The sequence below is a fragment of the Microtus oregoni genome, unplaced genomic scaffold (assembly GCF_018167655.1).
Source record: "Microtus oregoni isolate MIOR12 unplaced genomic scaffold, Mior012 000015F_ref0000493, whole genome shotgun sequence".
In the NCBI taxonomy this organism is placed as follows: domain Eukaryota; kingdom Metazoa; phylum Chordata; class Mammalia; order Rodentia; family Cricetidae; genus Microtus; species Microtus oregoni.
Window position 1 is genome coordinate 31,053,312 of NW_024543074.1, and position 12,657 is coordinate 31,065,968.

General features: G+C 50.2%; 1 protein-coding gene across 2 annotated transcripts in view; it reads right to left on the bottom strand.

Moving 5' to 3' along the window:
- The window catches only part of Gas7 (growth arrest specific 7), a 231,851-nt gene extending 219,402 nt beyond the window's left edge, over positions 1 to 12,449 (bottom strand). The window contains exon 1 of one of the 2 annotated variants that reach the window (XM_041664089.1): positions 11,773 to 12,449. In XM_041664089.1, coding sequence (XP_041520023.1) covers positions 11,773 to 11,955 — 183 coding nt within the window. In that variant the 5' untranslated portion in view covers positions 11,956 to 12,449. The remainder of the gene's footprint in view (positions 1 to 11,772) is intronic. The other variant, XM_041664094.1, reaches the window with a different exon arrangement.
- Between the last annotated feature and the right edge of the window lie 208 nt (positions 12,450 to 12,657).

Here is a 12,657-nt window from a genome sequence, read left to right on the forward strand (position 1 = left end):
CTGCCTTCACCCTGTGGTCAGGGATCTGCTGCGGACATACCTCTTTCCTCAGATTAAATATACTTATAGAGGTCTAATTCCAAAATTGGTTCTTTCCATAGCTCCACATAATCCACTTAAAAACATAAATCCAATATCCAATCTAATTCCAGGATTTAACATATTTTACAGATAAAATAAAACTACCCCCTGCATGAATCCATACGCCTTGATGCTCAGACAGGGGCCCGAAGGCCAGCAATGGCATCAGCTCTGGGAGCTGGCTGGAAGTGCAGCCTCTCCATGACGCGAAAGGCAGTCAACTGCTAGGGCACAGGTGACATTGCTTGGCCTTGGCCTGTGCGGCAGGGAAGTCTCCTGGGACTGAGTCTTTCACCGGGCAAGCTCTCCCTCGTACCATAAAGCCGGCAGCATCAGGCTGGATAGAAGCAGAGCAGATCCGGTTGGTATCAATGGAGAACAGCTTGAGGGAGAGAAGGAAACCCCTTGGGGAAATCCCAGACATGTTCCACGTGTCTCATGTCCAGTGAAGGGCTGGGAGTGTAACTGGATGCTGAAAACTTCCCTAGCAGGCTTGAGACTCTGTTCAACTGTGGTACCCGGTCCCTTTGTTTATAATACTGGACTCCTAGACTGGGTCCTAGATTCAATTTTGTGCTGAGCACCGCCCTTGATTATCGACTACTCAATGGAGCTGTATTTTTTTTCCCTCCGTGCACAACAAACGCTGGAAGTTATTTATCAATAAAACACTTGCTAAACGAGAATAGTAGACTCGAACTAAATTTAAAGTTCCACTTTCCTACTTCTATTCCTAAATTCTATTACAAATCAGCAGCAGATGCCTCCATGACGGCCTTCCAGGAGCCTCTGCCGAAATAAGGACGCTTTCTCTGATGATTCAATTAGGACAAGGAACCGTTTCGGTAGAGTTTTTAAAATAGCATCTCTGAAGAATTTTTACAGCTTAATTAGTTTTCTTGTTGGTTAACCCTGGCGTTCTCTGCATGGGATGGGCAGAGACGAAGGAAGAAGTCTCGAGGTACGTAGGCAGAGCAATGGATGCTAACATCTGGAAGGACTTTGAGCCAAGTCTCTGTGAACCCATAGTCTCTCCAAAAAGGTTGCTTGTTAGTTGTGTGGGATGGGAGAATCCCCAAAGACTTCTCAAAGGAAGTTTTTTATTTTTTGCTTGTATATTTATGTGGGGGTGTGCTTACGAGGGTATGTGTGTACATATGTATGTGTGTGTACGCATATGTGCAGGCACAGGTACGTGTGTGTGTGTGTGTGTGTGTGTGTGTGTGTGTGTGTGTGTATAAAAGGCCAGAGGCTGATGTCAGGTGTCCTCTCCAATTGCTCTCCACTTTATTTACAGCAGGAAGGTCTTTTGATGACCCCGAGGTTTTCCCATGAGACTACTCTAGCTAGATCATTCCCCAGGGATCCACCCTCTACTTCCCAATCCCAGGGATTCACAAACAGGTGCTGGGGACCTGAACTCAGGTCTTTACATTTGTAGGAATTACATTTTGTAGTGATTTATCCCCTGAGCCGTCTTCTCTCTCCACACTACCCCCGCGGGGGAGTTTATACTTGTTAATTCCAGTGTACTGCCTTGGTTGTATCTGCATAGTACGTGCTCACGTAAAAGAGAGAAACAAAACTGCAGAGCCTAGACTCGGGAAATGAGCATGCTTATGCCAAGTGGACCAAGTGGCTACTTGGTGTGCTCAGGGAGCACCTGATGCCGGGACAGCTTATGAAGAGGAGCCTGCAGGAAAGGAGCAGCCCCACTCCAAGGAGGTTTGGTATTCTGAGTCCAAAACAACAATAACAACAAAAAGACAATAGATAAATTAATGACAGGGGGCATATAAATTTAGTAACATATGAAGACTCTGAAGTCTCTCTCAATGAAAGACTACATGGTTGAACACGTACCACCTTCTCAGGGAAGAGGGATGTGGAGCCTGTAGAGTTGGAGGCAATTTTTGAGGAAGGGTGCTTTTCAGGGGGAATGAATGGGTCTGGAAAATGGATAATAGTTTGGGACAGACTTCAGCTGGACTCAACAGCGTGTCAACTCTTATAATCTGAAGGAGTTACTCCTTTAGGTGAATGAGGAGTGTCTCAAGATAAAAGTCTGAGCTCAGGAAAAAAAATGGTGGAGACAGGGAATGGAGATGGGAAAGGGGTCGGGCAGACCTCCACTTGCCTTCCGTTTAAAACGTTCAGAACACTGAAGCCATCCCCAGGCGAGGCTCAGGGTCCCTGAGAGGCTTGTAGCACCAAACTTCCTTGCTACAGACCTTCAGCACAAGCAAGAGGCAAATCCATCTTATTTTAGCCGCTGAATTCCCAGAGCCTTTTGTTACTGTTTGTCCTCACCTGTTCTGACACCCTACTAGCTCATAATGCGGCCATCACCAGAATATCTCTCCATGGCAAACTGCTCAAAAAACACCATTACCCAATGTGAAACAACATTGTTTGCCCCTGGGAAACATGATTCGTCTCGGTCACCCTCTCCACTCTTCAGCGGTCTTTATCCCACTTCCCTTTCTTTTTCCTTTTCCCAGGTTTCCTCGTGTATTTGTGATTTTATCTTATTGTGCCATACGCTTTTTGGTAGGATGCCTTAAATGCTTTCTGCGACAAGGTGACAGACAGGCAGTCACATGCACAGACACACTAGACTTGGCTGCAGAAGAAATCTAGCTTTAAAAAAAAAAGTCAAATCTACCTCACAAAATGCGAAGATTTGCTATAATGGGTTATTTAAAAGAATGTGACCTGAGGTCAGGGCATAATCCTTTAATCCCTTCTAGCCACAGTGGCTACTTACATGCGCAGTCCCCGCCATCCTGACTTTTTTACTTTAATTCATTTCTGGATGCCACCAGCCCCTTTCGCTTCCTTGTAAGAAGTACAAACTCTGCTAACTTCATGGAAATATGAAATGTCGCTAAGCAACATTTTGAATCTAGAAATTCCGGTTTGGATTAGTTCTTGAGCCTTCTGCATTCCTGGTCCTGGAGTAAGCATGGGTAAGCCTCATTTTAACCAGTTCCTCTTGGGGATTTAGATGGGAGTTAGGCTTGCTCTTGCTGAGAAGTGCTGTGTAAGAAGGCATGGTGATGTTCACACCTTGTCTAACAGAGGCCTCTGGATTACAAGTACAACTCGGGTCAGAAGGCGTACACACACGCTTTTCAGTGACACAGCGCTGTGGTGTTGTGCTCCTGTAATCCAGCACTTGAAGGCTGAGACAGGAAGATTGTTCAAGGCCAGCCTGGACTACATAGTCAGTTCTGGGCTACAGAGAGAAGCTCTATCTAAAAAGAACAATGAGCCTAGACATGATGGCACACACCTTTAATCCCAGCACGAAGGAGGCAGAGGCAGGTGGATCTCTGTGAGTTCTGGGCCAGCCTGGTCTAGGAAATGAGTTCCAGGACAGCCAGGGCTACACAGAGACATCCTGTTTCAAAACAAAACAAAAGGCAACAACAACAATTAAAAAAAAAAAGCAACAATGAAAAAAAAAATCTTTTGTTACTTTTTTGTTAAGGCTGTCTTCTTTTCAGCCAGGCATGGTGGCACATATCTGTAATCCCTAGCAATAAGAAGCTCAGATAGGAGAAGGGTGCCAAGTTCCAGGCCAGATCAGGCAAGTCCAAGAAAGTGGACTTTGTCTCAAAAAACCATAAATAAATCTTTGTAGTTATATTTACAGCCCCTGAGTTATAGAGAGATGGGATCTGTCGGTGATGTTTTGTGTTCTCTATTAGAAAGGGTCTCCTCAGATATTCTGTTTCTTTGTCTATCAATCTTTTTCTCTTTAATTTGGGGAGTACCTGTTTTGAATGTGTGTGTGTGAGTGTGTGTGTGTGTGTATAGGTGAGTACGGGTGCCTGTGGAAGACAGAAGAGGGCATCAGGTCTCTTGGAGATACAGCTACAGACAGCCATAAGTCACCCAACATGGGTGCTGGGACACTGAACTCCCATCCTCTGTAAGAGCTGCAGGGGTTCTTCATAGACTAGCTATGTCTCCATCCAGATCTGGATACGTTTTGAAATAATAGCCTATAAAAATGAACTTTGTGCATTATGAACATTAACTTTGCACATGGTGCTAACCTATGGCAGCACATGTCACTCACGCAGGGCTGAATGTGGGGGCTTATGTTTGTAAGTCCAAAACTTCGGAGATGGAGATAGAAGGATCACCACAAGTTCAAGGGCAGCCTTTGGCTGCCTGAGGAATTCCAGCCAAGCATGGGCTATACAACTCGATGTCCTGTCTCAAAACAGAAGTGAAAAAGACTGGAGAACATGCCCCAATAACCTCAAGACCTCCCAAAAGGCTCCACGTTTAAAAAGTTTCCCTGGACCAATCCTTTACTCCATCCATCTCTGAGGATACTTAAGATCCACAGGGAAGCTGGTGTGGTCCACACTTGAAATCCCAGCACTTGAGAGGCTGAGGCAGAGTTCAAGGACTACTATGAATTTAAGGACGGCCTGGGCTATACTTCTGGGGTATGGACAAGGCAAGAGTTTGAGGTCATCCTCAGCTTCATCATGGGTTTGAGACCAGAGTGGACTACATGAGGCCACATCTTAAAACAGCAACAAACCAAAATTTTCTCGGGACGTACACACAAGCTGATTTCTGAACTACCCCGGTAGCTTTTCTGCCGCCACAGCAGCCCTGTGAGGCGGTGAGAGCACATATGGCCTCACCTCGCACTGCCTCCCGCACCAGCTTTAATCTCATCTTGCCTCTTGGCCCACAAAGCCTGGAAATCGTTTCCTGGCCTTTGCTAGAAAAGGTTTGCCAAGACAAGTGCAGAAAGAGAAGCTCCAGGAAACCTTCCTCAGGGAGGATAGGCAGACTTCCTAGCTAAAGCATAGGGCAGGAAGGGGAAGAGCCTCAAGCGTCCAGACCGGGCAGACAGATGGAGGTGACCTTCCTTCAGCCAGAAGGGTGGGCAGAAGATGGAGGAGAGAGCAGAGATTATGGGCTTAGTTGTGACACGTGAGATCCCAGTGCCTGGGAATTGGATCTTGACTCAAATTTGTAGCTTGAGAAAGGAAGTGAACCAGGAAGTGAGGCAAATAAAAACAAACCTTTATCAGGGGGCACGCAGAGGAGATACCAAAAGGGACAGAGGGAAATAAGCAGATCCTTATGATACTCTATACTGGGATGGAGGCCTGTAGCTCAGAGGTCGAACATTGGCTCAGCATGTCCAAGGCACTGAGTTTGGTCCCCAGAACCAAAACAAAAAACAAACAAACAAAAACAAACAAATAAACAAAACAACAAAAACCAACCAATACAAAAAAACCAAAAAACCAACTTCTTACCTTTTAGGGTTCACACACCCAACTACAAAGTTACAATGTTACCTCACGTTCTACTCTGCCAAAGGAAATGCCAGGCACACCTGCTGGCTACCATTTCTCCTCCCTGTAGGTATAAACACCACCTCAGCATCCTTGCCTCTGCAAGAAGAGAGAACTCTACTAATTTGTCAGGGGGATCCATTCCAGCATTCTATCAGAAAGATTTGTCATTTTGACCTCGCTGCTGTGGGTAATAAGGGAGACCATAATAGGAATGCTGTCCCCTGGGGGCCTAGTAAAAGTCACAATACCACGTATGTTCACAGGGCTTCCTGGTTAACCACACACATCCTTTCACCCGTGGGGGCCAGCACAGCCTTCACAATGAGGGTCTACCCAGCCGCCAGACACAAGCTGGGCCTTTTTAGGCTGAAAATACAGGAAGGTAGGTGGTAGTGCATTCATATTTCTAGGTGGAAGTAGATCTCAGGGATTTGCCCAGTGGTTAACAGATGTCGGGGATTCCTGCCGACTTGTTGCTAAGGGAACTTTTGTGAAGATGCCTGGAGTCCACAAAATCCAGAAGCTCTGTTGGATGCTTTAAAGCCTTGCGAGTGGCCTCATGGCCAGGCCAGTGCATGGCGTTTTTGCAGGGTGGTTCCTGCTGGGCAGAAACAGACAGTGCTGTGGCCACAGATAGATGTTCACACAGCAGCAGCTGCTGATGCGGGCCCCCTAATTGAATGGCAGGATGATGGCACAATTACATACCTGGGGAGCCACCAGCCCTAATTGTGAGCAGAGTCAATGACCGCCCCCAAAAAATATTGGCGTGAAGGTCAAAGTCACACCCATTTTAGGTAATTTTCATGTTACAGGGGGAAAAGGCCCCAGATTAAAATCAATTTATGTACCATAGCAAACATCTCCTGAATGTCAGGCAGCTCGGAGACACTGTGTCCATTAATTATCAAAGCTCTGGCATGGAAAGGCTGGCCTGGTATGCTGATGGCTCAGCAGACAGGCCAGGCTCTAGGGCCAGGAAAACATTTTTTTCAGAGTCCAGTAGCATCATTTACTATGCGCCTCTATAAAGAAATCGCTGGAATCTTTTTTAAAAAACGTTTTTTAACTCCTAGGATGGAAAACAGAGGAGTAAAGAAGTCTCCAAATCAAAAGGCCACGTCCATGACACCTTTTCTGCTTCTAGGGGCTCTCTCTCTCTCTCTCTCTCTCTCTCTCTCTCTCTCTTTCTCTCTCTCTCTCTCACACACACACTGGCCCACAGTTGAGCTTAAGCCTTGTGACCCCTTTCTAATGTGTATCACGTGGTGTCTTCACCATCCTTGAGAGGCTGGAAACGTACAAATGAACCCTGCTCCTGTTTCCAAGCCTGAACCTACCTCCCCTTCCATGCTACTTCTACGCTATTCCTGTGACTCACGTTGCCAACAGCATGTGGCAGAATGATGTGCTCAGCCTGAGTCAAAGCCTTAAGAAAGTCCAGCAAGTCATCCCTTTGTCTCCTTGGAGGCTGGCCACTGACTACAAAAGAACTCTAACTACCCTGCAGAAGAAAAGCCATGTGACAATGCTCTGAAGGAGGAGACACCATGTGGAAAGAGGCCAGACGGAACAACCAGGTGAGTGAATATGGTCCTTCTACGAGTTCAACCCAATGGAGTCTCCTGGACTCAATCCTCAGCTGCCACTTGACTTCAACTCTCTTGGCAAAGGAGTTTGCCAAGGTGAACCAACAGAAGAACCGCTCAGCTGAGCTCTGTCCACTCTGAGTCACACAGGATGGATTCCCGGGGTGCCTTGTTACCTAGCAATAGAAAACCCGCCTCTTCATTGTCCACAGCACAGCCCGCCAACTCCCACAGCTACCCCATCACCTCCTGCCACACAATCACATGAGCCCAGACTGAGGGAAGAGGAAAAGGAGAGGACGCGGAGTTCAAGAATCTCCCTTTGCACCGCCCCATCCCACTGACAAGCACTGCCACAGTCTGTGTGTGGCTTACTCCACTTTGAATGGCTATGACAGAATACACAAGCTGGATAATTTATGAAGTGAATTTATTTCTCGTGGTTCTGGAGGCCGAGGAGTCTAACATGGAGGTGTCAGCCTCTGTTGAGTTCTTACAACATCATCCCATGGGAGAAGGCAGAAAGCAAAAGGGTGAGCTCTCAAACTATACATCGCCAAGCCTCTTTATAACTGGTGTCAATCTCTCTGTGATGGTGGAATCCTCATAACCTAAATACCACCTGATAGGGTTGTGCTTCAGTGGTAAGTCTTCAACACATTCTGGGGAAACAGCACAAGCAGTACCTGTCAGGACTAGACAGACATGCTGGCATGGACCTTGGCACCACCTGAAGGAAAGCTCTGGCATGCCTGTATTCCTTCTAAAACCTCTTCCCCAAAACTCTGGGTGCTTCTACTGAAGTATTATACCACCCTTTAGGTCTCTGATTTTCCCCACAGGAATTCCTGAGTCCAGTTAGGCCTTCCAGATTGGGCCAGACCGGCCTTCGTACCAACTCTGGTACCATGCCTGACTCTCCAACTCTTCCCTGGGATAGAGAGCCCACCTCTATCTATCTCCCTAGGAGTTTTGTCTGTATCCTTGAGGACTGGTAAAAAATTGCCCTTCATGTCCGGTCCCCAAGACTATGGAAGTGATCCAGGACCTGACTTGGAGCTGGCCAGTACCCCACAGCCTCCAGCCTGGCCTCATCTCTTCTGTCTGCTCACTCTTCTCATGTGTCTCTCAAACAATATCAGTAGAGTTCTCCGCTGCTCCCTTTCTTCGTGGCTGAAGGAACTACCAAAAAAGGCTTTTCCAGCCGGTGTCATCTCAGGGCCTTTATACACCACAGCCAGCTTTGGGTGTCGCCTGTTAAGCCTGGTTATGGTTGGGCTCTTAAAGGTTTCCCAAAGTCTCATATACTAAAGATTCAGCAATCAACCTGTGGCATTCCTAGAAAGTGGTGGAACCTTTGGGAGGTAGGTCCTAGTTGGAGGATGGGGTAGCAGGGAGCTGGGACACTATCCCTCCTTCCCGCCCAGTATGAGATGCTTCTCTTTATCACATACTCAGAATTTAATGGACTAAGAATTGGCCATAAACTGAAAACCCCAAACCCAGGTTCAATATACACCCTTCTTCCTTGTGAATTTGATCCCAGGTGCCTTGCCACAGCAATAGGAAGCTGACCAGCATGGCTCTCATACCTCTGGAGAGAATAGGTCCCCTGTGAAGGGTAACCCCTTAAGTAACCAGGACCCCTGTGGCCAGCGTCCCCAGGTCCCATGTTTCTCTGTGTGGGCCTAGGTCGTCTAGAGTCCATCTTCCTAAGCCAGATATTCACTTTATCTTTTTTCCCCGTTCTTAGGAGTCTTGACCAAAGAGACTGCCCCAATGACCTTGTCTTCGAACCCTGCTTCCATCTGAGTCAGCCATCCCCAAGGCAGAGCTAGCAGGTCTTTGGGGGTCAGCTTGCAATGCCCCCTCCACAGTGTGTGTTTCCTGCAAAGGCGGACCTCTGGCTTCCCTTTCTTTGTCTGAACCAGGAAGAGATTCCTGGGGAGAGTGTACTGTGCACATTCTTGTCAGTGTCTCACACCCTCCGCTAAGATACTTCCTGTTGTCCCTCTTTCCACCAGAGGGCAAAAGGGACACTGGGAGGAAAACCCCCATTCTTTTTTTTTTTTAAGATCCATTTATTTATTATGCATACAATGTTCCGTTAACATATATACACCAGAAGAGGCACCAGATCTCATTATAGATGGTTGTGAACCACCGTGTGGTTGCTGAGAATTGAACTCAGGACCTCTGGAAGAGCAGCTAGTGCTCTTAACCTCTGAGCCACCTTCTCCAGCCCCCAGAAAACCCCCATTCTTCAGCAGGGTGCCCATCACCCCGTCCTTCCCCAGGAGGTTTATGGGGCCCATTTTGTTTCGATTTCTTCCCCTACAGCAGGACCCTCTTCAGAGCCTATGGGTTCACTGTCTACTTGCTGCTGCTGGGCTTCTGCAGTCTCAGGATCCATACATTTCACACTGCACCCACTGGCTGCTCCCCAACTTACCCTAGTCTGCCTGTGAGTATTCAGCCCGTCCCAGGAGACTCCAGGGCATACCTCCTTTCCCAGATCTCTGCCTAGTGATGCAGTTTATTCTGATAGGAGGGTGCCAGCCACCAAGAACTGGATCCACGAACCTCCACGCACAAACCTACATGCTGGTGCTGAGAATTCTAGTCAGTATGTGGACAGTGGGGCCAGGTCCACCCTTGCCTCCACCTCAGCTGCTTAGAGATGAATTTAAACTTCAGGGTTGGTAGCAGGGGTGCTCCAGTGTGTGTGTGTGTGTGTGTGTGTGTGTGTGTGTGTGTGTGTGTTCAGGTTGTAGCTATCTTCCTTTTGGCCCCAGGATTGCAGGTCTTATTAAGGATATTGTCACCAACAGACATATCAACCCCAGGGGCATGGCCCACCCTTCTTCACATCCTCCACTCTTTTACTGACCTTTGAGTTTTAAAATACTCAAGGAATTGAGTCAGTTACCCAAGTTGTTAGTCTAGTGTGCAGATCTGACCCCTTGGAGGACACACTTGCCTTTCTCCTGCTGCCATGCCTCCTCCTGTCTGTACAATGAGGACAGTGCCAGGTATTGTGGCACAAGCCTGGAACCCCAGCACTCAGAAGCAGAGGCGAGAAGACTGAAAATCTGAAGCTAGCCTGAGCTACGGAGCTAGACTGTGGCTCAAAACAGGGCTTCCTACGTGGAGGACAGTACCCCACCTTCACAGAAGGGTCAGGAAACTGGTGATGATGCGCATGCCTTGTGTAGGTGTTCCTGGTGGCACCGAGTTGCTATTAATAGATGGGAGGGGTCTGAAAGGTCCCTAAGGACCAGAGACTTCCCAGCTCTCTAAGTGCAAAGGGGTGCCACGGGCACACCCAGGCCATCCCAGTGATAATTCGGCTTTGTCTCCTGGGCCTGTTCATGCTCCCCACCCCCACCCCGCCCAGGAAAAAGCAGGGGCACTCTGTTCTTACAAATCCCCACCCAAAAGAGCTGGCTGAATCCAGCCAGGAACACTCCTCACCAGACAGAATCTCAACATCAGTATTTCCCTGGGAAATGTGGCCACCAAGAGAACTCAAACGTCTTTCAGAAAGCTTTTTGTCAGGAGGCTCAAGGTTTCCCTGTCAGATGACGCTTATTATTGTTATTATTATTATTATGCCCTTAGAGATGGACCTGGGAAATGCAGAAAGTCGAATCTGAGGCTCTGCAGAAACAGGTGCTGGGAACACACCCTAAGTTCCCAGAGACACCTCTGTTAAGACCCCACGAAGCTCATTCCAGCCTTTCGCCCAGGAATACTATGGTCCGTTTAGAGCGAGTCTGTTTCCTGGACCTGAGAGAACTATCACGAGCTTCCAGAAGGCTGCCACAGGACACTTGACAGGTCTGCCCAGTCTACAACCATCTAACCCCTATCTCCCCACCTCACCCTGGCCTCAGTCACATGTAACATTTTTCATTCAAAATTTGCTACTTTGTTCTTAAGTAGGTCCCAGGAGAAGATAAATTTGGTTCCTTATTTAGGCTAGTTCCTACCAAAACCTAAGATTACCTACATGACTGAGGGCAAGGGTTAGTTTAGTCTTTATGATGACCCCGGGGTCAGCATCTTCTCTGTAAGGACTGAAAAATACCCCTTCTCTCTCTCACACACAAAGGACTTTAGAAACTTAGGCTCTCACTCAGACTGTGACCATGAGCTCAGTGATTAGAGGCCAGAGAGGCCTTGCAATTGTCACCCAGACAATAAGCAGCCAGCTGACTTGGCTCAGCTGTCCTATGTAGCCTTGGGGCCAAGCCAGATCACCAGGAACAAGTCACTTTAGGGTACTGAGCCTAAAGGAGGGGGCGCTGCCTGAGGTCCTAGCTGTATCCTCGGACAAGCTTGCTGCTCTGCTCAGACTCACTCACTGCTAACTGGTGCACCTCAGCTGACCAGTAAGTGGGCGGCCCGGGGGAAGCCGGGCAGTCCGCCTCCCGTAAAGAATGACTGACCACTGGTTCGCGGGAAAGGCGGGGCTGTGGGGCCACCTTTCCGAGCCCCAATCATCCATCCGTTCGCCTTGCCAAGACCACCGAGCTCGGCGGCCCCTTGGCGGCCCGTGTCATCCGCGGCAGCGCGCCCGCTTGCTTCAGAACTCGCGCAGGCAACAAGTTCTCCCTTCCCCCGAGCGGCCACGACGTGCTTGGGAGGCTGGGTACGAGGGGGAACACTGCCCACGCCCCAGGGCACCCCCGCACCCTTCATTCCCCAGAGCACCGAGGTTGGGTGGATAACAGGTCTCGACCCCAACCCAAGCCTCTTACCTCCAGCAGCTGCACGTAGCTGGCGGGGAACCAGCCACGGAGCCCGTCCTCCTTCTCGCCTTCCCACCAGCCTCCGTCCGGGACCTGGAGCAGAGTGAGCAACTCGCCCGCAGCAAAGCGTAGTCCCTGGCTGTGCCGCTCCCCGGAGAAGGGGTACAGGGTCCGGCAGCGGGCGCCGGCCATGGCCCTGGCGCCCGGGCTCACAGTGCAGCCCGCATCCCTGCCTAGCCCCGCGGGCTGGCCAGAGGCTGCGCGGGGTCCCAGGCGCCCGGTGCTACGGGCTCCCGCGCTCTGGGCGCGCGCCGTGGCTGGGGAGCGCAGGGGTCCCTGGGCCTCCGGGCTACAAGAGCTGCTTGCAGGGAAACGGACACTCGCCGTCTGCACTGGCTCCGTGGGCTCCGCGGGCTCGGGAGCGCTAGCGGCGACGCCCCCGGTCCGGGCGGCTCTGCGGTCCCCGCGCCGGGCGGGGGGCGGGGCTCAGGGGGAGGAGAGCCAGGGGCCGCGGGCTCACAAGACAACTTCCCCTGGCTGCTTTGGCCGGGGACGTCCGAGTGCACTGAGAGGCGCAACTGCCCCGGGAGGTGGTGCTCAGAGCATCCCCCTCGGCGGGGCTCGTCTGAGGTCAGCGGAGCCCGGGAAGACACTGAGCGAGCGCGCGCGCTGACGGCCGGTGGCCGGGCGGAGACTATCTCGAGGCGACCAGGGCGGGCAAGGGGCCGGGCCCGACCGGCCACGCCCGCGGAGGGCCGGGCACTCCCCAGCAGAGGGGTTCCCGGCGACCCGCCACCCTGAGCCGCTGGAATGGGAACGCCCCTCGATTCCTCCGGTTTGGATCTGTGGTGGGTGACAGGCGGCGCTGCCTCCCAGGTGTCTGCTAGGGAATCT